The sequence below is a fragment of the Hemitrygon akajei genome, chromosome 22 (assembly GCF_048418815.1).
Source record: "Hemitrygon akajei chromosome 22, sHemAka1.3, whole genome shotgun sequence".
Lineage (NCBI taxonomy): Eukaryota > Metazoa > Chordata > Chondrichthyes > Myliobatiformes > Dasyatidae > Hemitrygon > Hemitrygon akajei.
The window spans coordinates 44,519,568-44,544,836 of record NC_133145.1 but is presented as its reverse complement, the minus strand read 5'-3'; the positions used below and the strand labels follow the sequence as shown (position 1 = coordinate 44,544,836).

Sequence of the window (25,269 nt, the reverse complement as noted above, 5' to 3'; positions counted from 1 at the left end):
AATTAAATCCACTGTGATTCAATGTTGTAAAACAAACATGAAAACCCGTTTGGGGAGGGGAGTGAATTGGTTTTATAGGTTCTGTATATTAGGACAGGCATGTGGATAGAAATGGTTTAAAGGGAACTGGGCCAAATGCAGCCAAACAAGACCAGCTTAGGTAGGCAAGGTTTGGCATGGGTGAGTTGGGCTGAAAGATCAATTTAGTGCTGCCTAACTTTGACCCTAAGACAACCCAAAAATCCAAGTTATGGAATAAAATTCACTATTATGGAATTTATGTGGGAGTAAACATTAAATACAAAAAATGCGCGAAAAATATTTTTAGTCTATTTTTTTACTTTTTTGACTCATTTCTTGACAGGTGCAGATAATGTGTTTTTATTTAATGTGCTGGGTTAATTTTGCTGTCAAGCAGGATTTTCAAGAGCTTTCCATGTTATTTATCCTCATTGTCTGAAACAGGCCAGTAGTTGCAAGTGCAAGTTGTAAAACCTAAACTACTTGTTGTGAGTTACACCATTAAATTCTCTTACCTGTCTGATAGGCATTGGGGGAGGGGTTCCGTCGTCTGTATTAAAACTTCTTTGCACTTGAATTAATTGTTGACCAATTTGGAGATTGTCTAGCCTGAGTGCCAAGCTGTTTCCTCTTCTAACCTCAGTGTTTGTCTTCAAAAAGTTCGGCTGGTATCCTTGGTGCAGCAGAAGTTTACTTTCTCTGCAACTCCTTTTGAGGTTACTACCTTTGCAGGCGGTATTATTGTTCAATGTAACTTGATAATTGGCTAAAATCAAGAAACAGTTTTGCACGTTTGATACAGCTAAGATTTGGGATTGGACAATGTCCGGACTGCATAGGTGGAAGACTTGTGTTTCTGGACGACCTCCATCTCAGCCAGGAGTTGAAGTGATTTAGGACTACATGATGTGAAATACTGTTTGTACCTTGCATTTGCTTTACATGCAATGCACGTATTTGCATGTACGCCCAGAGGCCATACTACTCTCACTCCGCTGCTGGTCTCTGCTAGGTGTGCTGCAGAATAATCTATGCCCTGATTAAGCTTCAACTGGCAGAGAATGAGGCCCTTTTTTTCCTGGATAGGTCTGATGACTGCTTGTCCTGTTACTTCCAGCATCTACAGATCTTCTCATCATTGTGCTGTTCCCATTCTTAATTGTGATGGTCTCTACTAATCTAAGGCATTTAGAGGCAATTAAATGCATTTGAATGAAATTACGCCTTTTCTAAATTTTAAAAACTAACTAAAAGTGGGAAAAATACCAAGTTGTATTGAAGTTTGATTCATAGAACATAGAATAGTACAGCACATTACAGGCCCTTCGGCCCACAATGTTGTGCCGACCCTCAAACCCTGCCTCCCATATAACCCCCCACCTTAAATTCCTCCATATATCTGTCTAGTAGTCTCTTAAACTTCACTAGTGTATCTGCCTCCACCACTGACTCAGGCAGTGCATTCCACGCACCAACCACTCTCTGAGTAAAAATCCTTCCTCTAATATCCCCCTTGGATTTCCCTCCCCTTACCTTAAAGCCATGTCCTCTTGTGCTGAGCAGTGGTGCCCTGGGGAAGAGGTGCTGGCTGTCCACTCTGTCTATTCCTCTTAATATCTTGTACACCTCTATCATGTCTCCTCTCATCCTTCTCTCCAAAGAGTAAAGCCCTAGCTCCCTTAATCTCCGATCATAATCCATACTCTCTAAACCAGGCAGCATCCTGGTAAATCTCCTCTGTACCCTTTCCAATGCTTCCACATCCTTCCTGTAGTGAGGCGACCAGAACTGGACACAGTACTCCAAGTGTGGCCTAACCAGAGTTTTATAGAGCTGCATCATTACATCACGTCTCTTAAACTCTATCCCTCGACTTATGAAAGCTAACACCCCATAAGCTTTCTTAACTACCCTATCTACCTGTGAGGCAACTTTCAGGGATCTGTGGACATGTACCCCCAGATCCCTCTGCTCCTCCACGCTACTAAGTATCCTGCCATTTACTTTGTACTCTGCCTTGGAGTTTGTCCTTCCAAAGTGTACCACCTCACACTTCTCTGGGTTGAACTCCATCTGCCACTTCTCAGCCCACTTCTGCATCCTATCAATGTCTCTCTGCAATCTTTGATAATCCTCTACATTATCTACAACACCACCAACCTTTGTGTCGTCTGCAAACTTATCAACCCACCCTTCTACCCCCACATCCAGGTCGTTAATAAAAATCACAAAAAGTAGAGATCCCAGAACAGATCCTTGTGGGACTCCACTAGTCATAACCCTCCAATCTGAATGTACTCTCTCCACCACAACCCTCTGCCTTCTGCAGGCAAGCCAATTCTGAATCCACCTGGCCAAACTTCCCTGGATCCGATGCCTTCTGACTTTCTGAATAAGCCTACCGTGTGGAACCTTGTCAAATGCCTTATTAAAATCCATGTAGATCACATCCACTGCACTACCCTCATCTATATGCCTGGTCACCTCCTCAAAGAACTCTATCAGGCTTGTTAGGCACGATCTGCCCTTCACAAAGCCATGCTGACTGTCCCTGATCAGACCATGATTCTGTAAATGCCCATAGATCCTATCTCTAAGAATCTTTTCCAACAGCTTTCCCACCACAGACGTAACACTCACTGGTCTATAATTACCTGGACTATCCGTACTACCTTTTTTGAACAAGGGGACAACATTCGCCTCCCTCCAATCCTCCGGTACCATTCCCGTGGACGAGAACATAAAGATCCTAGCCAGAGGTTCAGCAATCTCTTCACTTGCCTCGTGGAGCAGCCTGGGAAATATTCCGTCAGGCCCCGGGACTTAACTGTCCTAATGTATTTTAACAACTCCCCAACACCTCCTCTCCCTTAATATCAACATGCTCCAGAACATCAACCTCACTCATATTGTCCTCACCATCATCAAGTTCCCTCTCAGTAGTGAATACAGAAGAGAAGTATTCATTGAGGACCTCGCTCACTTCCACAGCCTCCAGGCACACCTTCCCACTTTTATCTCTAATCGGTCCTACCTTCACTCCTGTCATCCTTTTGTTCTTCACATAATTGAAGAATACCTTGGGGTTTTCCTTTACCCTACTCACCAAGGCCTTCTCATGCTCCCTTCTTGCTCTTCTCAGCCCTTTCTTAAGCTCCTTTCTTGCTACCCTATATTCCTCAATAGACCCATCTGATCCTTGCTTCCATTATATATCCTCATGTATGCTGCCTTCTTCCACCTGACTAGATTTTCCAACTCACTTGTCACCCATGTTTCCTTCACCCTACCATTCTTTATCTTCCTCACCGGGACAAATTTATCCCTAACATCCTGCAAGAGATCCTTAAACATCGACCACATGTCCGTAGTACATTTCCCTGCAAAAACATCATCCCAATTCACACCCGCAAGTTCTAGCCTTATAGCCTCATAATTTGCCCTTCCCCAATTAAAAATTTTCCTGTCCTCTCTGATTCTATCCTTTTCCATGATAATGCTAAAGGTCAGGGAGCGGTGATCACTGTCCCCCAGATGCTCACCCACTGACAGATCTGTGACCTGACCCGGTTCGTTACCTAATACTAGATCTAGTATGGCATTCTCCCTAGTCGGCCTGTCAACATACTGTAACAGGAATTCATCATTCCCATTTGAACAGATATGTTTGGGCTAGATTCAGCAACTAGTGCTGATGTAAAGCAGAGGAAACATATGATCAAAAGGTTCAGGGCCAAACCTGGATTTAGTGATGAATCCAGGAGTGGAATTTCTTCCAATATGTTTTGTACTTCTGTTCTGCAGTGTGTAGGCATGCAAGTCTGGAGCTCACTGATATGTGCTCTAATGTTTGCCGATGCTTTTCTGTGGAACAATCAATGCAATCCAACCCAATTTATTTCAGAACTTTAAAGATGAAAGAGAGGTTTGATATCGGATGGCTGTCAGGAAGTATGTAGAATTAAATGATTTTGTGCCAAGGTCTGGTTGTTAATTGCTTTGAAGAGAATGGGATCCAGCATTTGTTTGTAGTGAGTGATAATGGGCACTGGCTCAAGAAAAAGGTAGCATCTGTTTAGAAAATTGGCAGGGAAAGGGAGGTGATGATTAGAGAAGAGGTTATGGGTGGTCACAGGTCATGAAACCCAACTATAGTTTAATTAAGGACAAATAGTTTAAAAATAGGGTCAAAATTACAGGACAACTATTGTGTTGGGCTTGGATATCTGGTAATTAGAGAAAATCTCTTCAAAGAGCAGAACTTGGGAACGGTAAAACTGAGGGCATGTCCTCGGGGGAGTTTAGGTGCATCAAAGTTAAGTGAAGATAATAGCCAAAACCTGAGTAAATGGAAAGGAGCAAAGCTTAGGTGAAGAATTAAATCACAATGCATGGGAAGTTGCTGAGTTAAGAGATTCAAGAAAGAATACAAATAATTCTTAGTGAAGAAATTACAATTGGGTTAAGCGAAACTGCTGATTTTAAAGGAGGTAGTGGGGAGGAGTACTTAACACATTTCATTATGACCTGACCAATGTTTTGTATAGTTTTTTTAAGTCTGTTTCTTTATTGTGTGTAAGTTTATATTTCATGTGCTACTTTTGACTTTTTGTTTCATAACATTGCCTCTAAAGATCCTTAATCTGTAGAGATTACAGGGTTAATCTGTAGTAACCCTGGGGATATGTCACTAATGAATATTTATCTATAAATTTAAATTTATAATTGAGCTGCTTGTCTTATTCTTGAACCTGTATCTTTAATATAAAAATCATGTGACAGTAAGTGGTATTACTGAGTCTTTAAACCTCAGATCATCTGATATCTGTTCAGGAATCCAGTGGTTCCTCTTGCTTATGTGCTCATTTCAAGATTCATTTATTATCAAAGAATGTATAAATTGTACAACCTTGAGATTTGCTTGCTCACAACTCAACAAACCTGAAAGAACCCAATTAAAGAAAAAGAATAAAAGTAAAAGACCAACACTTGATGCGTAAGAGAAAGGGAAAAAATAATGCAAACAATTAAAGTGAACAACAACAGCCCCCCTCAATTCCGAACCAAAATGGAGTCCTCAGATCCTGAACCCTGGAGCAGCCCAGAATAGGCCCAAAGCCTCGCTCATCAGTTCATCATATTACGGGGATACAGAGTACAGCAGCTGCGACAATCTTCATAGACTCAGCACCATGGAGTTGACCATCGCGGAGAGCGAGTGAATTCGGTTCTCATCCCAGCCGGTGCACTGTCCTTTCGGTCTATCTGGACCAGTGTTTAAATTGACCCAATGATGGAACAACTAAAGGATCTGGTGCCCAGGAGAGAGGAGTGAAAAATGTGGAGAGCAAGCAAAATCAGCCCTCACCTCTGATCTGGGCTGGCATTTAAATTGTCTAAACAGTGTATCGTACCTTGCACTAGGAACCAGGCACCGGGCCTAGACCACGCTGCCCAGCAACTTGCTTCAGGCACAGATTCCATCTCCCAGCCCGAAGCTGCTCTCGAGCTCTTCAGATCAGCTTGGCATCTAGAGCAATCCAACCTTCTCTTTCAATTCACTGGTTTCACTGCAACATTTACATTACTGTATTGTTTTTAAGTGTCTTAAATGTGCTGAGGTATTAATAGGAGTAATATTTCATTATTGTAAAATCTGCCTGCCGAGTACCTCCAAAGTAGTGAATGTGACTGATTATCAGATTTTTACTGTGCTGCTTACTGACGCAAAGCAGAATGAAGCTAAGTATATGTTTGCCAAAGTATTGGGTGTCTTGATATCATATGGCAACATTCCCTCTTGTTGATGCACTTAAAATGGCTGATACAGCAAATTAAATTTTTACCAGAATTTAGTTGGCTTGTGTCTAGTATCTAATTCTGCTTAATGGGCATTTTATTGTTTTGGATTTATTACGGTTTCATTGGAGACAAGAGTATTCCACAGAGGAATACTATACTTTAAGGATATTCATCCATGCACCTCTTCCTTTTAAAATATTATTTAAAAAATATAGGAGATCAGATGCAGCTATAGGAGAGTGGTTTGTTTTCCATATTGTTGTTTTCCCTAGTACAAAGCTGCGTCATCTGCACATGTCAAGAAACACAGGTTTAAAGAGCAAAATTTTTTATTTATGTTTTGTGCATAAATTCTGTTTCAGCAAATTCTGTATCTTAAAATTTTGAGTAGCAATTTGTGATTTCTGTCAGGGTGTATTTCCATTACCCAAAAATCCGTAACATAGGAGTGGTTTGTTACTGGTAAAGTGCATGCCAGTGCTTTTTTTTAACCTTTTTAGCTGCTTTCAGTGGTTCATTTTATTATCAAAGTGTACAACTTTCAATTCTCTGGGTAGCCATGAAACCAAAGCAGCACAATCTTCAGCCCCCAAATCCCACCTCCCGGCACAAAAAAGGATCAAAGACGTAACAGGTATATCAACCCCCAAATTCCTCCTCTTGCACAAAACGGATTAGGCACATCAACCACACCCCTCCCCTTAAAATCCCTCCTCCCACACAAAATTTGAGCAAAACGGATACAACTCAATTTTCAGAATTGACTTGTATTGAAATAGTATTTAGCATTTGTGATTCATGACTAAAGGTCTGCTTTTATAACTCCAGTAGAGAATGTAGCGTAGCTTGATCCTATGTCACATGCATGTGCTTTCAAATTATTTTTCCTTCAGTACAGTTACTATGCAAGAATGTTTTATGAAATGCAATGAAAACTTTAAATTCTATGTAAGTGTTTGGCACTCTAATGATTTCTAATCAATTACTTTTCAACTTTATAGCTTTCCATGCCTATGGAAAAGCAGGCAAAATGCTGGTTGAAACAAGGTAAAAAAAAATTTAAGTTGTGATATTTTGTTAAGTTAACTTGCACTGCTGTTAAAAGCTCTTAAAAATTTGTTCTGACTTTTCAGTGCAGTAGTTAATGTCAAATGAATTAAATAGATGACAGTCATAGTAGCTTTCAAAAATGTTTTTCTTTTAAATGAGGCTTTCCAGATTAAAACAAGATGTTACCAATGTGACATCTATCATTGAGGGACTCAAATCCATATTACAGAAAAAACTTGCAGTTCTGAAGTATCTGAATAATGCATTTCATGTTGGAGGAAAGGCATCAGCTGAAACATGTTGTGGTATGCACTTCACCCTTTATATGTGAAGACTAATTGGTAGTTCTTGGTAAAAGAAATTGTCATCTGTAGAACCCAGTGCCATTGTGAATTAACTCATTGGCCTTTAACCACTGGAACCTTGGATAAAATCAAACTAAGACTGATAAAATGAAATACTTATGTTTAACAGCAAGGGTCCCTGTGAATACATGAATAAGGATAACTTTTTTGTATGAATCTCACAGCTCAAGCTAAGCATAAAATTTGCCACTTAATTGAAAATGATGAAGATTGTCATAATTGTAAAGAATGTTCCACTTGTTTAACCCTGATGTTTTGCTGTGATGGGCCAAACTGCTGGGAAGTATTGGGGGAGATGTCATATTTCAATACCTAAGTTGGCAATGTTTAGTTTTGACTTTATTTCTGTAGTGGAGAGCTTTTCTATAGGTTTTTGAGGGAAGAATCATTGTTTAGGAAAATAGCACTTCCACCTCCTTTTCTCAGATTTTCAGTATTTTTCATATATGCTGAGAAATGTGCAAAATTGGACATTCTTCAGTGTGGCACTTATAAAATGTTGATGCTAGCTAAATGTTCCAAATTTCCTGCTAAATATCTGAAATGCACTGTTATTTTTCTCCACATAAGTGAATACGCTATTTCTGTTCTCTCAAGAATTAAAACATTCTCCATAAAATGGCAGAGTCTTGTTTAGCTTTTTGTCACTGGGCAATTTGCTATTATTTTGTCCTGCTGTTACAGATGGAAATTTTCTGATCATTGAAGCATTTTTAGTTTGAAAATGTATAATTCTGATGCATTGCTGTAGATTTTATTTTGCACATTTGTAATCTGCTTAATAAAAAGCTAATGTATTCACTGCTCTGGCTAAGATCTCATCCTTCAAGGATAGTTAAAAATTCTTCATAGAATGTTAGCATTATGTTCCAGTCTTATTGAATGATCTACAGTAAAATAGATGTAAAGAAGAAAGAACCCTGTGGAATTAATGTGCAGATTTTGGATTGGCTACGGAAACTACCGTAGGTGCATTCTCAGAAATGGTAGGTTGTGAGCGTAAACGGTTCCCTATATTAATTAGGCAGGGATATTGAAAAAGTAACCATTCAGGGTAGAACCATGTGTTTGGAAATTGACCTAGTTATTGTAATATTTGGTTTTTGAAAGCTCTGAGGTCAATCTTACAAGGCTATTGCAACTGCAAAAAATGACTTTGAGATGTATTGTCTCATTGTATATAAACGTATAATGCAGGAATATAAACTAATGTAGGAAGCATCTGAAGGGAGTTTGATGATTGTCATGGATGGTGGGAAATACTAGCTGTAATTTTCCCACAATTGACACCATATTGGCATAGTTCTGGAGATTTCCCATCTCTGCTTTGATTTTGAATTACACAAGTAGAGCTGAAATTCGTTGAATTCACCAGCAATCTGTGAATCTGCACCATGTTAGGTTTGACACAGGAAGATAGAGCTTCAACATTTGAATGGATAGAAGCAGCTGCAAAGATTGGTAACTATCACGTAATCTACAATTCAAATGGTTTATTGTTTATAATGGAGCTGGTTTCACAGATTTAATTTTTGTTGATCTTTATTGGTTAATTGCCGTTTAAGAAATTGTTTTGAACATCAGATATTCAAGTGCCTTGTAAATCCTGTTTGCTGGCTGTCAGGATTTTTACTGCTTCATGGGCACACCTTGTCAGACTGCATATTACACAAGGCCTGCCCTTACCTGCAGGTTGATATGGGTTTGAGGAAGTTAGATAGATGGAACTGCAGAGCCACGAAGAGATTAAAGCACAATAATTTTAAATTGGTAGCTCTTAGGAACCAGAAGTCAATGCAGATCAAGGGACAGGTTTGCTGAGGAAGTGGACCTTGGTGATGGTATGGCATAACTTGCAAACTTTTGAATTAATTTCAACGTGGGTTGAAGTTAAGCAGATTGGCAAGAAGGCCATTAGTTCTTGAGAAGCCAACAAAACTGCGCAAGGTAGGTTGGTTATAGAGTCAGTTGTAGAAAACTGCAGCACAGAAACAGGCCCTTCCACGCATCAAATTTGTACCAAGCCATTAATCTGCCCAGTCCCATCGACTTGCACCTGGACCATACCCTCCATACTCCTCCCATCCGTATACCTATTCAAATTTCTTTAAATGTTGAAATTGACCCCACATCCACCACTTGGCACTGGCAGCTCATTCCACACATTCACCACCCTCTGGCGCCTCCCCTTAATAATTTCCCCTTTCGGCCTTAACCCATGACCTCTTGCAGTCTCACCCAACCTCAGTTTGGAAAAAAGCTTCCTTGCCGTTCCTCCATCTATTCCCCTCCTACGTTTGTACCTTTATCAAATCTCTCCTCGATCTTCTACATTCTATGTAATAAGGTCCTAACTATTCAACCTTTCCCAATAACTCAGGTCCTCAAGTCCCGACAATATCCTCGTAAATTTTCTCTGCATTCTTTCAATCTTATTTGTATCTTTCCTGTAGGGAGGTGACCAAAACTGGGCATAATACTCCAAATTTGGCCTCACCAATATACAATTACAACATAACATTCCAACTCCTGTACTCAGTACATTGATTTATGAATGCCAATGTGCCAAAAGCTGTCTTTATGACTCTACCTATCAGTGACAGTACTTTCAAGGAATTATGGGTTTGTATTCCCAGATCCCTCTGTTCTATTGCACTCCTCGGTGCCCTACTGTTCATCATGTAAGTCCTGCCCTGGTTTGTCCTCCCAAAGTGGACAAATGCAGACACTTGTCTGCATTAGATTCCATCTGCCATTTTTCAGCTGGTCCTACTGCATGCTTTGATGGTCTTCTTTGCTGTCCACTGTACCTCTAATCTTGGTGTCATCTGCAAATTTGCTGATCCAGTTTACCACATTATCAACCAGATCATTGTCATAGGTGACAAACAACAACAGTTCCAGCACTGATCCCTGCGGCACGCATCTAGTCATAGGCCTCCGGTCAGAGAGACAACCATTTTTAATAACTCTGGCTTCTTCCCTCAAGCCAGTGTTTAATCCAATCTCAAATGCCAAGGGATTAAACTTTTTTGACCAACCTCCCACGCGGGATCTTGTCAAAGGCCTTGCTAAAGTTCATGTAGAAACCATCCACTGCCTTGCATTCATCAGCTTTCCTGGTAACTTCCTCAAAACATTAAGGTAGGTTAGACACGACAATCACACACAAAGCTATATTGACTATTCCTAATCAGTCGCTATCTATCCAAATAATTGTATATCTGGTTCCTTAGAATACTTTCCAGTAACTTTCCCACTACTGATGTCAGACTCACTGGCCTATAATTTCTTGGCTTATTCTTCGAGCCTTCTGAAACAATGGTACAACATTAGCTATCCTCAAATCCACTGACACCTTGCCTTTGTCTAAGAGTATTTTAGATGTCTGCAAGGGCCCCTGAAATTTCTGCAGAAGCCTCCTACAGGGCCTGAGGAAGCACGTTGTCAGGCACTGGGGATTTGTCCACCCTAATTTGCCTCTAGATTGCAAACATCCCCTGCTTGGTAATCTGTATAGGGTCTATGACATTGCTCCTTCCTTGCCTATCATCTGTAGTCCCAGTGTCCATCTCCCGAGTCTTTCGACTTCATGCATAGATTACCATAGACAACCAATTTTGTCCCTTGCTATCCTTTTGCTGTTAATGTATTGGTAGAAACCCTTAGGATTCTCCTTCACCTTGTCTGCTAGAGCAACCTCGTGTTCTTTTAACCCTCTTGATTTCCTTAAGTGTTCTCTTGCATTTCTTATACTCAAAGACCTCTCCTGCCTGCCTCTACCTGCTATGCACCTTCTTTTTCTTAACCAGCACCTCAGTGTTTGAAAACCAAAGTTAAACCTTTTATCCTTTTATTCTGACAGGAACATACAAATTCTGTGCTCTAAAAAAAATTTCACTTTTGAAGACCTCCCACTTACTAAGTACACTTTAACAGAAAGCAACCTGTCCCAATCCACACTTGCCAGATCTTTTCTGATGCCATCAGAATTGGCCTTTCTCCCAATTCAGAATCTCAACCCAAGGACCAGACCCAATGTTTTCCATAACTACCTTTAAACTAATAGCATTTTGGTCACAAGAGGCAAAGGGTTCCCCTACACAAAGATCTGTCACCTGCTGCTTCATTCCCTAATAAGAGATATAGTATCGCAGTCTCTGTAGTTGTGACTTCTATGTACTGATCAAGGAAACTTTCCTGTACGCATTTGACAAGCTTGCCCATCTAGCCCTTTTTACAGTCCCATCCAATATGTGGGAAGTTTAAAATCAACTACTATCACAATCTTGTAACTGTCTGTGATCTCTTTACAAATTTGCTCTCTAAATCCTGTGGACTGTTGGGCAATCTATAATATATTCCCATTAACGTAATCATAGCTTTCTTATTCCTCAGTTCTACCTCACTAGACAAGCTCTCCAGTCTGTCCTGACTGAGCATTAACATGACATTTTCTCCTACTAGTAATGCCACCCCGCCTCCTTTAATCCCATCTGTATTCTATCACATCTAAAACAACAGAACCCTGGAACACTGAGCTGCCATCTCTGCCCCTCCTGTAACCAAGACGCACTAATAGCTACAATGTCATAATTCCACATACTGATCCATCCCCTAACCTCATTCGTCTTTTTTACAATAGTTGTTGTTTTGAAACATACCCAGCTCAGAACTTTAGTTCCACCATACCGGACCTTTCATTTCCTCATTTTGCATGTAAGCTTAACAAGATCTTTCTCCACACCCACTTTACTATTTGTTTTGGCACTTTGGTTCCCATCCCCCTGCGACTCTAGCTTAAACTACCACCACCAACACTGCTTACCCCCCCACCCCCCGCCTCCATTTCAGGTGCAAACCATCCCTTCTGTACAAGTCCCATCTTTGCTGGAAGAGTGTTCAGTGATCCAAAAATCTGAAGCGCTCCCTCCTGCACCAACTCCTTAGCCACGTGTTAAACTGTATGATCTTCCTAGTTATGCCCTCACCAGCACTTGGCACGGGTGGCAATCCTGAAATCCAACCCTGGAGTTCCTCTCCTTTCTATTCTCTGAACCAATTAATTCCCTATCACTGCAACTTGCCTCTTCTTCTCTCCTTCCCCCTCCCCACCCCCTTCTGAGTCACAGCCAGGCTCAGTGCCAGAGACCAGACCACTGTAGCTTTCCACTGCTAGTCATCCCCACCCAACAGTACCCAAAGTGGGATAACTTGTTGAGAACAGCTACAGGGGTACTCAGCACTGGCTGCCTAACCTCTTTCCCTTTCTTAATGGTCACCCAGTTACACATGCCCTGCACCTTGGGTGTAACTAACTCCCTGTATATCCTGTCTATCAACTCTTCAGCTTCCTGTTCTGGCTCCAGCTCTTTCACGCACTTCGTTAGAAGCTGCTGCTGGATTCACTCCTTGCAGGTGTAGTTGTCAGGGACACTGGAGGTTTTCATGACTTCCCTCGTTCTGCATGAGGAGTCCAGTATCCTGTCTGGCATGCCCACTATTCTAAATGTGCAATAAAAATGAAATAAAGAATAAATTGTAAAAAATTCTAGCTACGGCCTGACCTTTTACTTGCCAAAGTCCCAATGAGTTAAAGTCTCAACTCCCCACTCCAACTGTGGCTTCTCCCACAATGGCCCCTCTGCTTAAACCTAACTTTTTTTTATTGGTCCTTGCCAAGTGCCTAAATATGCACAATCCATTGTCTGGGAATTGTGGTGCGCAAAATGTGCCCACTGCCCCTGCTTGCTTCTTTTAAACACTCCCTCTATGCAATCCAGTGTCTCCTGTGGCATGCAACACATGCCGACTTCCCCTGCTCGCTTCGTTTATGCTCACTCTCCCTCTACATAATCCAGTGTCTCCTCAGAACTGTGTGTGCAAAGAAGTGGTGGGGTGGGTGTCTCAGTCACCAATGAACTTGTTTTGGTTGCCTCTGGGGATTGCAGAGAAGTTCTTCAGACTATTTTTCCAATGCTGGCTAAAGCTGTTTGCTGAGTTCATCTTCCATGGGACATCCAATAAATCTCCTTGGTGCTATTATGGTGTAAGTGTCATGGACTAGTTTGTATGATATTTTCATATGTTTTGTTAGACTCTGGCAGAGGTGAAATATACCTACGGTACTTAATGAAAAGCAAGAAAGTATATTATACAGCTTTTAAAATCTTAAATATTCAGAGAGGAAAAGGAAAATATAAGATAGAAATGCTCATGAAATCTACAAGCTTTCATTTTCAACTGATAACTGTTAACACTTGCATCCTATTAAAACTCTGATCACATTACTCCAGAGGTCATTTACAATTTAAAATGTAATATTTCAGTCTTGACATCTAATCTATGCAGCTGAATAATTGTAGAACACTATTCTTTGCTAATTATAGACTTCCTTTCTTCAGTAATTAGAGTATAATTGCCTTGGACTGAAAGGACAGGTCTCTACTGCTTGACATCTTTTTTACATCTTTAGTTGAAATAAAGCTTTGTGAAATTGTAGAAAAGTGTTTTCAATTTTTTTTGTTTTAATATTGTCTCAGGATACTGTTATTCTACTGTAATTTTATGGAAATAAAGTAGTAGAACTTGAAATTTAAATTCATGATTTCTGTATTTTTCCTCAAATGAAAATGCTTCTAATGATCACCATCATCACCATCTGGCTTTGGACTGGCTCAATATAAGCACTGTTAAGAACATATGTCAAAAGATGCTTAGGCAATCTAGAATCTTTCCAAACTAAGGCAGACAACTTTTGCTCATTCTGACACACTTTTCTGAGTACAGAAAGCCAACTGCACAGTGCACTATTTTGCCAGACTGGTTTATTGACATGCGGACATTGACCTGTAAGTGTGCATTATGATCTACGTTCATAAAAGAAGAGTGTTTATGACATTAGTATCTGAGTGCTTCAAGTTAGATATCCTTTTTTTTAATGTATGATACTTTCCAGTTTGATTCCCAGTGTCCCTGCCAAATGGGTTGCATCAGAAGTGAATGACTATACTCTTACTCTAGTATATGGTGTAATTGATCAGCCTTGCCAATAACAGCTGATATCTTCAGATAATGAATTTTCTTGTCTATCTTGTTAAAAGTTTACCATATGAATTTTTGTGCCATCTGCAACAATTGATTCCATGGCAGATCCACAATTGTGCCATATTGTTTAACGGTACACCAAAGGTGCACAAAAGAAGTGCTGCATCATTTAGGAGTTATGTTTGATATATATATATATTTGTGTTGAACTGATTGACCTTGTACAACATTTTTTTCCAAATTAATTCCTTATCACACAATGTTAATTATAAAATCCAGATATTCTAGTTATGACCAATTGCTTAGCCAAAATTTGGCACTGAAATACTAGGTAAATTATTGGCAATTTATCTCAACATTTCTCTTCGAACAACGCGCACAAAATGCTGGAGGAACTCAGCAGGCCAGGTGGCATCTATGGAGAGGCGTACATTGGACGTTTCGGGCCAAGACCCTTCATCGGGATCTTAGATTCAATTAACATTTCTCGTCCTCTTTTTTTCTTCCTCATCTCAGTAATTTTTTAAGTTCTTATTTCCTCTACATTAACATGTTGACCTGTTTCTGCTTGCCTACTTCTGCTTTTTTCAGTCTTACCTAATCATATCTAATCCACCATACCAAAATTGATAGAGGAAGATCTATGCTGTAGGAAAACACTAATGACTGCCCAAGTGATCACAAGTATGCCAAATGACATTCAGTCCAGAGAGTGTGATGGGTAATGCTTGAATGTTGAAACTACCATTAAAACTTTAAATTGTTCCTTAAAGCTAGAAATGGAAAAGTCAGAAAAGTACATGAATAAGTGCCAGTTTAAACAGTAAAGACACATTTGTTCTCTAACAAAAGCTCATATTGGGATGAATGTGTGCCTTGCATTTGTTTGTTATAATAGGTTTTGTGGCAATTAGGGGAATACACCCAAATAAACTAGAGGAATTTAAAAATTGCTAATGGTTTTAGTTGACAAGTATTTAATGTGTTTTTCTGTGTCTGTGGTTTGTATTTCTTTAAACCCTGTATCATATCTGAAATGGAATTTTAAAAACCAGACAAAAATTGAGCTGTTAAGCATTTATTTGCTCTCACCTGGGATAGATGGCTTCAGCTGCTGCATCGTTTCAATTTAGTTGTACTGCACACCATTGACGCCTATACCTTTTTCATGACAGACATTTTGTTTTACAAGTATTCTACAAAGGCAGTTCTTTCATTGCAGTTGATACCATCAATCTTGAAATAACTACCACGATGGTTGACTTTAGTAGGCTATTCGATTTGTTGTCATGTTGCAACCACGTAATTTAATTTTTATCTAATATCTGCACAAATGCATTTTTCCTCCAAAGGTTTCTGGATGGTGATCTCAAAGGAGTATTGGTGCCTTCTGCCATTCTAGCTAGATGTTATTTAGTACAGTGCAGCTTAAGACAGTGATTTCCTTGTTGGTTATGATTTCATATAACTTGATCTGGAACAATAGCTTATATGACATGAAGTGATTTTTATTGTTAAGACATTAATTAAAATTTGCTCTGTTATTTTATAGCTTGATTGGCTTGATGTTGGGGACATGCATTGCTTTTTATGTTGTTATCGCTGATTTGGGATCAAATTTCTTTGCTCACTTGCTTGGACTTCAGGTAAGCAGGCTATTTTTTTGTTGTGTATAACCAAACTGGGAAAAACTCATTTTGACAGCAGTGCACAAGTGCCCAGGCAGTTGGACCAAACTGAGTAGAATAACTTAACACTTTGGTCGTAGAGCAGGGGTTCCCAGACTTCTTGCTTAGTGATATTGGTCCATGGGATAAAAAAAGGTTGGGAACCCCTATACATTGATTAAGATAGTACAGAAACAGGACTGTCAGCCCATCTCACTTGTACTGACAAAGCTATCTAGTTGAGGTGGTTCCATTTTCCTACATTTGGCCCATCAATCTAAACTTTTCCTATTAGCTGCATCCCTAAGTTACTTTGAAGCATTATAATTGTACTCTACCACTTCTTGCAGCTTGTTCTATATGCATACCATTCTGTGTAGGGGGGAAAGTTGTCTCTTGGGTCCTCTTTAAATCTTTTCTCTCTTACCTTAAACCTATGCCCTCTAGTTTTACACTCCCATACCATGGGGGAAAAGGCTACACCATTCACCTTACCCCCCTCCCCACTAATTTATGTATCTCCATAAAGTCTTCTAAACTTTAGGGGGAGAAAAGCTACAGCCTATCTAGTTTATCTGTATCTTGCACGTTTTCTTGACATCCTTGCTATAGCTAGGCAACCAGAACTAAACACAATGCTGGAGTGACTGTTGTACTGGACGACAAAGTTAAGGAGGGCCACAATTACATAACAAAGTCCCTGCAACCAGATGAAAAGTATATGTACTGTGTATTTTAAAAGTTGATTGGTACTGCTAACCTAGTTCATTACAATTTCATTAGCAACAGAAGATTATGTACTCTCATTAAAGGATGTTAAAGTCATGTAACTATGCCAATTGATTTATATTATGTAAAATTCCCATTTCTTTGGGAGTTCAAGTGATCAAAAGTTGAACAACAGATTTTATGACATGTATATGCCAGTGATATTAAACCTGATTCTGAACCTGAGTTCACTGAATACCCCATAAACTTGTCTATAACTCCAAACTGAGTAACTTTTGCAGCCCATTTTTTTGTTTCCTCTCTAGGGGATTAGCTAGTTTGAATTTTTTTACGGTCAAATGGTCCAACTACACAAAAGCCCTTGAGTTTTAAGTTTTATACTTCTAATGCTGCATTTAACTGACATAATTGAACTTTTATGTCACAACCATAAACCATTTAGGATTCACTTTGGTTATTTTATCTGAGTACTCAAAGTACATTATAGTTACATCAACCAGTTTTGTATGTTAAATGTACTTTTAGATCTTGTCATCTATTTACTATAGGAAAATGTCTCCTGAAAAATCCACTGTGTCTAGTCTGGGTAAGAAAAGTGTGACTTTTTAGTTTTACTGCCTTTTTTTTGCTTTAGGTAACGCAAGGAGTCCGTGTGTTCTTGCTGTTTGCTGTTTCTGTATTTATAGTGCTGCCATTGAGTTTACAGAGGAATATGATGGCTTCTATACAATCCTTCAGTGCTATGGCTTTAATATTCTACACGCTCTTCATGTTTGTGGTAAGTATCCTCATTTATGTTCTGCTGTCTAGTTATTTAGGATATTTTCAGTTTTCTTCTGTTTGGTCACAGCAATTCGATGAACAGATTTTAAACGTAGCTGATTATGCCTCAAGTTGTAATTGGAGTTGGCTTTGATCTTTCTAAGGTAATATTGAGCAGTTAATTCCTAAAATAGTGAAAAGATTCAATGTATTAATGTATTTAAAATATATTATGCAGTATTTGCTTACCAGAGACATATAAGATATTATTCCATCATCATTCTGAGCGCACAATGTTTTAATATCCTTTCCTTTTTACCAAATAGTTAAGCTTTGGCACACATTCCCAAATGGGAGCTGAATTCCCATTGTAATAACAAGGATGAAGTTCTCCTTGGCCTTATCTACAATCCCACGAAGTTCCATATCCAGCACATTATTCTCCTCAATGTCTGCCATCTTCAATGGGAACCTACCATTAAAGAGATTCTTCCCCACCCTGCCCACTCTCTATAGGCTTTGCTCTCCATGACTCCATTGTCCATTCATCCCTCCCCACTGAATCTCCCTCCTGCCACTTATCCCTGCAAGTGAGGCAATGCTACACCTGCTTCTTCATTTCCTTCCTCACCACTGTTCAGGGCCCCCACAAGTCCTTCATGGTCAGGCAACTCTTCACTTGTGAATCTGTGGGGGTCATCAGTTGTATCCGGTACTCCCGGTGCAGCCTCCTCTACATTGGTGAGATCTGACGTAGATTGGGTGACTGCTTCATCAAGCACCTTCATGCCATCTGCTGCAATAGGTGGAATTTCCCAATAGCTACCCATTTTAATTCAACTTCCCGTTCCCATTTTGATATGTCGGTCTCTACTTCTCTACTGCCACAATGAGGCCGTGCTCAGGTTGGAGGAGTAACACTTCACATTCTGTCAGGGTAGCTTCCAGCTTGATGGCATGAACATGTCTTATCTCTAACTTCCGGTAATTTATTTCCCTTTCCCTTCCCCTTCTCCCTTTTCAGTTCCCAATTCTGGATCCACTCTTACCCCTTCACTTCTTCCCACCTGCCCATTTTCTCCCTCTTGTGCTCCTCCTTCCTTTTCTCCCATTCCTATCAGATTCCTCCTTCAGTTCTTTTGCTTTCCTGCCTATCAACTTCAAGCTTCTCACTTCATCCCCCTCCTCCCTCACCTGTCACCAGCCAGCTTGTACTACTTTCGCTTCCCCCACCTTATTATTCTGGCTTCCTCCTCCATTTCCAGACCTTTGGGTCTTGGCCCAAAGTCTTGACTGTTTACTCCTCTCCAAAGATGCTGAGTTCCTCTCGAGTTTTGTGTGTTGCTCTGGATTTCCAGCATCTGCATGATTTCTTGTTCAGGAGCTAAATTATTATGTTAGCAAAATAGACTTAATTTTGATATTGTAATTGTATAATAATCCAGAGACAAAATTGTACAAGGCAATTGTTAAAATTATACAAGGGATTGGTGAGGCCAAATTTGGAGTATTGTGTACGGTTCTGGTCACCAAGTTATAGGAAAGATGTCAACAAAATAGAGAGAGTACAGAAAAGATTTACTAGAATGTTACCTGGGTTTCAGAACCTAAGTTAAAGAGAAAGGTTAAACAAGTTAGCTCTTTATTCTTTGGAGCATAGAAGGTTAAGGAGGTATTTGATAGAAGTATTTAAAATTATGAGGGGGATAGATAGAGTTGATGTGGATAGGCATTTTCCATTGAGAGTAGGGGAGATTCAAACAAGAGGACTTGAGTTGAGAGTTAGGGGTCAAAAGTTTAGGGGTAACACGAGGGGGGAACTTCTTTACTCAGTGTGGTAGCTGTGTGGAACGAGCTTCCAGTAGAAGTGGTAGAGGCAGGTTCGATATTGTCATTTATTAAAAAAAAAAAAAATTGGATAGGTATATGGACAGGAAAGGAATGGAGGGTTATGGGCTGAGTGCACGTCGGTGGGACTAGGTGAGAGTAAGCATTTGGCGTGGACTAGAAGGGCCGAGATGGCCTGTTTCCATGCTGTAATTGTTATATGGTTATATGACATGAAGATTTGTTAGAATATACTTAATGCCATGTTTGGTAATTTTATAATACTTTATTTTTAAAAAACTTGAATAAACTTCAGAGAAATGGGTAACATTGAAAGGATTACTTAAACATTTTTGTCGTTTCTTGTTTTGTATTTGCAGCTAGAATAAATTTGCAGAAAGCTTTAACTGAAACATGTACTAATGTCAGTTCACAGCCTTTAGAGTCAGAGTTGTACAGCACAGAAGCGGTCCTGTGGCCCAACTGAACTATGCTAACCCAGGAGTCTTTATGAGCTAGTTACATTTGTCTGCTGTGTTTGGTTTGTAGCTCCCTAAATAGTTCCTAGTCACATAACTGTCCAAATGTCTTTTAAACATTTTAAATGTTATCTGTCTTTACCATTTTCTCGGACAGCTTATTCCATATACCACTACACTCTGTGGAAACACTTGCCTCTTGGTTCTCATTTAAATTTTCCCCTCTATCTTAAAACTATGCTCTTTAGTTTTAGACTCCCCTACCCTGTGAAAAAGGATGACTAACTGTCTTATTTTTGTCCTTCATGATTTACAAACTCTATAACATCATTCCCAGGCCTCCTTTGTTCCAGGAGAAACAGTCCCAGACTATCTAATCTCTCCTTACAATTCAACCCTTTTTGTTCCACCAATCATCTTTGTGAATCTTTTTTGGAACCTCCTCTGAATCACACCCTTTCTCTAGTATGGCGACTAGAATTGCACCTGGTATTTCGGGTGAGGTTTCACTAATGTCTTAAATAGTTGTTCCCAACTTCTGTACTCAAATGCCCAGTAAGATGAAGGCAAGCAAGCTGTATTCCATGTTCTTCACATTGTCCACTTTTTTTCACTATTTTCGGAGAGCTAGTACTTGTATCACTAGGTCTCTGTGTTTTGCATGTTCCCCAGGGCCTGGTCATTTATTGCATGGGTCTTGCCTTGTTTTAACTTCCTAAAATGCAATGCTTCACAATTGTTCATGGTTAAATTTCATTTGCCATTTCTTGGTCCACTTCCCTAGTTGATTTATATCCTGTTGTAGCCTTAGACAACCCCCACTCTAGTCCACACTGCCAACTTTGGTGTCATCCACAAGCTTACTAATCATGTCACCTGTCGTCTTTTGGTAATGTATATGAAAAACTGCCATTGGACACAGCACCTATTTCTGAGGCACATCTCGAGTTACAGGATTCCAATGTGAAAACGGCCCTCGACTACCATTCTTTCTCCTCCAGCTAAATTAATTTTGTGTCCAATTGGCAAACCCAACCTGGATCCCATGTGATCTCACCTTCAAGACCAACCTATCATGTGGGACCTTGTACACAAGAATGGTCCTGGGAATGAAAGAATTAACATGGGTAGAGCATTTGACAGCTCAGGGCCTATATTCGCTGGAGTTTAGAGGGGTGGGGGAGGGGTCTCATTGAAACCTATAAAATATTGAAAGGCCTAGAGAGAATGGCTGTGGAAAGGATAAAGGATGGGTTCTATATTGAGGAAGTCTAGGACTAGTGGGCACAGCCTCATAATAAAGGGATGTCCGTTTAGAACAAAGATGAAGAGGAACTAGTAGAATTCTTTGCTACAGATGGCTGTGGAGGCCAGGTCATTGGGTCTATTTAAAGTGGTGGTTGATAGGTTCTTGGTGAGTAAAGGTGTCACAGGTTACGAGGAGAAGGCAGGAGAATAGGGCTGAGAGGGTAATAAATCAGCCATGATGGAATAGCGGAAGACTCTGGGCTGAATGGCCTAATTCTGCTCCTATGTATTATGGTCTTATGGTCTAAAAACTCTGCTGAAATCCATGAAGTCTACCAGCTAACCTCGTCAATCTTCTTAGTCACCTTGGCAAAAAAAACTCAAATTCATGAGCAATGAATTAGCATGCACAAAGTCACACTGGCTACCCTTAATTAGATTTTGCTTTTCCAAATGCAGATAGATTTTGTGTCTCAGAATCCACTTTAACTTTCCAGCCAATGATGTTGGGCTCACCAGCCTGTAGTTCCTTTGCTTGCCTTTGTAGCACTTAAATAAGGACACAACCTTGGCCACTATCCAGAGTTCCAGTATATCACTTGTGGCTAAGGATGTCAAGACCCCTGTAGTTTCTTTCCATACCTTCCACAGCATCCTAGTGTACGCTTGATCAGGCCACTGGGATTTATCCATTTTTATGTGCCTCAAGACCAGCAAGGCATTTGACAAGGTCCCTTGTGTTTGGTAATCCATGGTGATAGAGTAGTTGGAATTTAGAATTGGCTTTGCTGTAGAAGACAGAAGGTAGTGATTAAAGTGTATTAATTTGGATGAAGGTTCTCTGGAACCTTCTGGAACAATGGTTCCAGAACAATGGTTCTCTGGAACAATGCTGGAAACTCTGCGATATATATGAATCACTTGAACAAAAATGACTATACGTGGGTTAGTAAGTTTGCAGATGACACAAAGATCGGTGGAGTTATGGACGATGTAATGGACTCTGAAAAGGTATAGCAAAATATTGATCATTACAAATGTGAGTGGAGAAATGGCAAATGGAGTTTAATCCAAGCCAGTGTGAAATGTTATACTTTGGGAGGCCTAACGTAAGGGCAAGTGTACAGTAAATTGTAGTGCTGATATGCTGAGGGATCTTGGGGTATATCCGTACCTCACAGAAAGTGACCATGCAAATAAATCAGGTTGTAAAGAAGGCATATAATGTGATTGCTTTTATTGGTTGTTTGAGATGTTGAATGCAAGAGTCAGGAAGTCATGGTTGTGGCAAAAATAAAACTTTGGTGAAGCTGCACTTGGAGTATTATGTGCTACACTAAGGAAGGTTGTGGAGGCTTTGGAAAAGATGCAGAAGAGTTTTGCCAGGATGCTGCCGGAATTAGGGTATAAACTTGGAGAAGTTGGACATACTAGGGTTGTGTTCTCTGGAGCACTGGAAGCTAAGAGAAACCTGATTAAAATTTCACAAGTTAAGAAGCACGGATAAGGTAGGCAGTCAGTCTTGCCTGGGGTAGAAATTGCAAGTGCTAGAGGACATAAGTTTCAAGGTGAAAGAGGTGAAGTTTAAAGATGATGGGCCTGTAAGCTTTTTTTTTACGCACTTGGTAGGTGCCTAAAACGGTAGTGCTGGAAGCAGAAATGATAGTGACATTTGAGACTTTTAGGTAGACACATGGACATGCAGGGACTGGAGGGATATTGATTATGTACAGGCAAAAGAAATAGTTTAATTTGTCATCGCCTTCAGTGCAGGTATCGAGAGCCAAAGGGGCTGTTTCTGTTCTGTACTGTTCCATATTCTACCTCTTCTTGATCACAATTCACATTTGTTAATTTAATATCATTTTGTAATATTTTAGGCATATTTCAGTTAGATTTGTTTTCCAATTTAGATTTGAAACCAGAAGTAACCTTAAAAGATTTTCATAAAATTTTGAATCATTTTCAGCCCTTGCAAAGGTTTGTTAATACAGCATAAGATTTCTCTGTAATGTTTTCCCATTTGAACAAAATAATGATTTTCATGATCAGCTCAGTCCAATCTTCCCATATGAAATCCCATGATGTTTTTCTTGATGCCTTAAAGTTCTTCCAGCCTGGCTGAGGTTTGGCTTTGAGACTTAGTGCAATATATGGCCTCGTACTGCAAAAAATTGCTGCATTGATCTGTAATGCATTTAATACATTACAGTAATCAGTGGTCTTTTTCATGGACTTGGAATGAGTCATTATAATGCATCAAATTATAAATCCCACAATGAGATGGAGTGCACTTATGAAATACGTCCTGCTAATGTTGGGATACAATTGCATTAGATTTTTAAATGTTTTGGATGTGATTTGTGGTTTAGTTTACAGGTTCTTAATTTGTATGGATGGATATAGCTGAACTGTGGCAAGGTCACTTCTCAGGCTTTAAAGTGCTATGATAAAAATTATGCCTTGTGTAACATTAAGTTCTGGACATAAAATTGTTAGGAATAGACATAACGTTGAGACCAGCCAGAAGATATTTGTGAGTTATTAATTAGGGGAAATTAAGTTTTTAGCCTCAAAAAGAAGCATCCGAGTGATGTCCTTACAAAGAATATAACTAGTGTAAGAGATATCCCTTTTAAATAGCTTTAAATTTCAAGAATAGAACAATGTGCTTTGGGCTAAAATTGTTGAAAGTCAGATGGAGGAGAAATGTCAGCATAGTCAAGAAGTCATCTAGCAGAATGGGCTCCTGGGTATTAATGGGGTGAAAGCTCTGGAATCATTTTGATAAAAAAAATAATTTAGAAATTTTTGTGAATGGATACAGTGGGCCAAATAAACGTTTTTGTTTATATTGTGCTCACGAGTTCATAGCACTTGTCAATGAAATACTGCTCTGAACATTGTTTATTAGCTGTTACCTGTGGTGTTCCTCACGCACAGATTGTGCTGTCGTCATTTAAACACGGTCTCTTCAGTGGTGAGTGGCTGAGAAGAGTTGGTTATATTCGCTGGGATGGAATATTTCGATGCATTCCCATCTATGGCATGTCATTTGCCTGTCAATCGTAAGTACTTTGTTTTCACATTCTTTGTGACCAAAACTTGATCGGAGGCAGCATTTGAGATCATCATTAGGTAGATAGCTTAGAGGTTTATAGGATTGAGGAAATTCATACATTTTAGGTGTTTCAAAACATGGAACAAATAATGGAACAAAAGAGAGGAATGCTCAAGTTGAAAATGAAAAGTTTGTTGGTGGAGTAGGTTAGCTGAAAAAATATAGTAGGGGTGAAATCACAGGGATTTAAATGAAGACAAGAATTTGAAATTGGAGGCATTGAAAGACTTCCATTTGTGGTTGCCTTTTATAGCGATATAATACAAAACAGCAGTAGTTTTTGCTGAATTCACATTATCCACTAAAGTGAAATCTTTTGTGTAAAATGGAGATCCATTTATCTATGCATTTTTTATAAGGACTGAATTAGGCTTGTTTGATAACATTTTGATGTATCCTCATAAAAGGTAGTGCTTTAAATGTATCAAGTATCATTTTGTCAGCAACAAAAAAAAATTCTGCTACAATTAAGCAAACTGGCTGAGTCAATTTTGCAGTAGCTGTAGCTAACCAAAATCTTAGCTACTTTAAACATTTTAAAATATAAGATTGCTTTTTAAAACTATTTCTTGCCAACGTGTGTATGTGTGCATACACACACACTCTCACTCACTCACTCACTCACTCTCTTTATCTCAAATTTATTGAACTTGCAAAATAAACCTAATACTTCATCATCTGGGATGAAGTATTCTTTATGGTTAACTTTTTGCTAAGGGTCAGTCAGTCATTCTCCATCTGAGCTGGTATATTGTGTGTTGGATCTTGCTCTAAAAACATGGGGCCGACTCTAGTGTTGAAGGAGCTCTGTCATCACATAAGATGTTAAAACTGAGATCCTGTCTACTGTCTCGAAGATGCAAGCTTCTACAGCTAGCATTCCATTGCAGAACCAATGTTGTGGCCAATATTAAAGCCACAATAAACATCACTGAAACTGATTATCTGATTATTGCATTGCTAATTGTTTGAACTTACTGTCTATGAATCATCGGTTATTTATCTTGCATTACGTTTCTTCGTTTGTTGTGAAGTTCATTGGGATGAAATAAAATGGGCCAGACATTATAGAAATAAAAATCTTTCCTGAAAAGTTTGCAAATATTCAGATTCAACATTTTCTCTACAAAATAATTAGATGATTATAAGAA

At 39.4% G+C, this 25,269-nt stretch overlaps 1 protein-coding gene across 2 annotated transcripts in view; it reads left to right on the top strand.

Annotated features, from left to right (window-relative positions):
• slc38a10 (solute carrier family 38 member 10) overlaps nucleotides 1–25,269 on the top strand; it is a 120,853-nt gene that overhangs the window by 12,713 nt on the left and 82,871 nt on the right. For both annotated transcript variants that reach the window (XM_073026127.1, XM_073026126.1), the window contains 4 exons: nucleotides 6,825–6,870; nucleotides 15,838–15,931; nucleotides 17,316–17,459; nucleotides 23,941–24,065. In XM_073026127.1, the coding sequence (XP_072882228.1) occupies nucleotides 6,825–6,870; nucleotides 15,838–15,931; nucleotides 17,316–17,459; nucleotides 23,941–24,065 (409 nt within the window). The remainder of the gene's footprint in view (nucleotides 1–6,824; nucleotides 6,871–15,837; nucleotides 15,932–17,315; nucleotides 17,460–23,940; nucleotides 24,066–25,269) is intronic.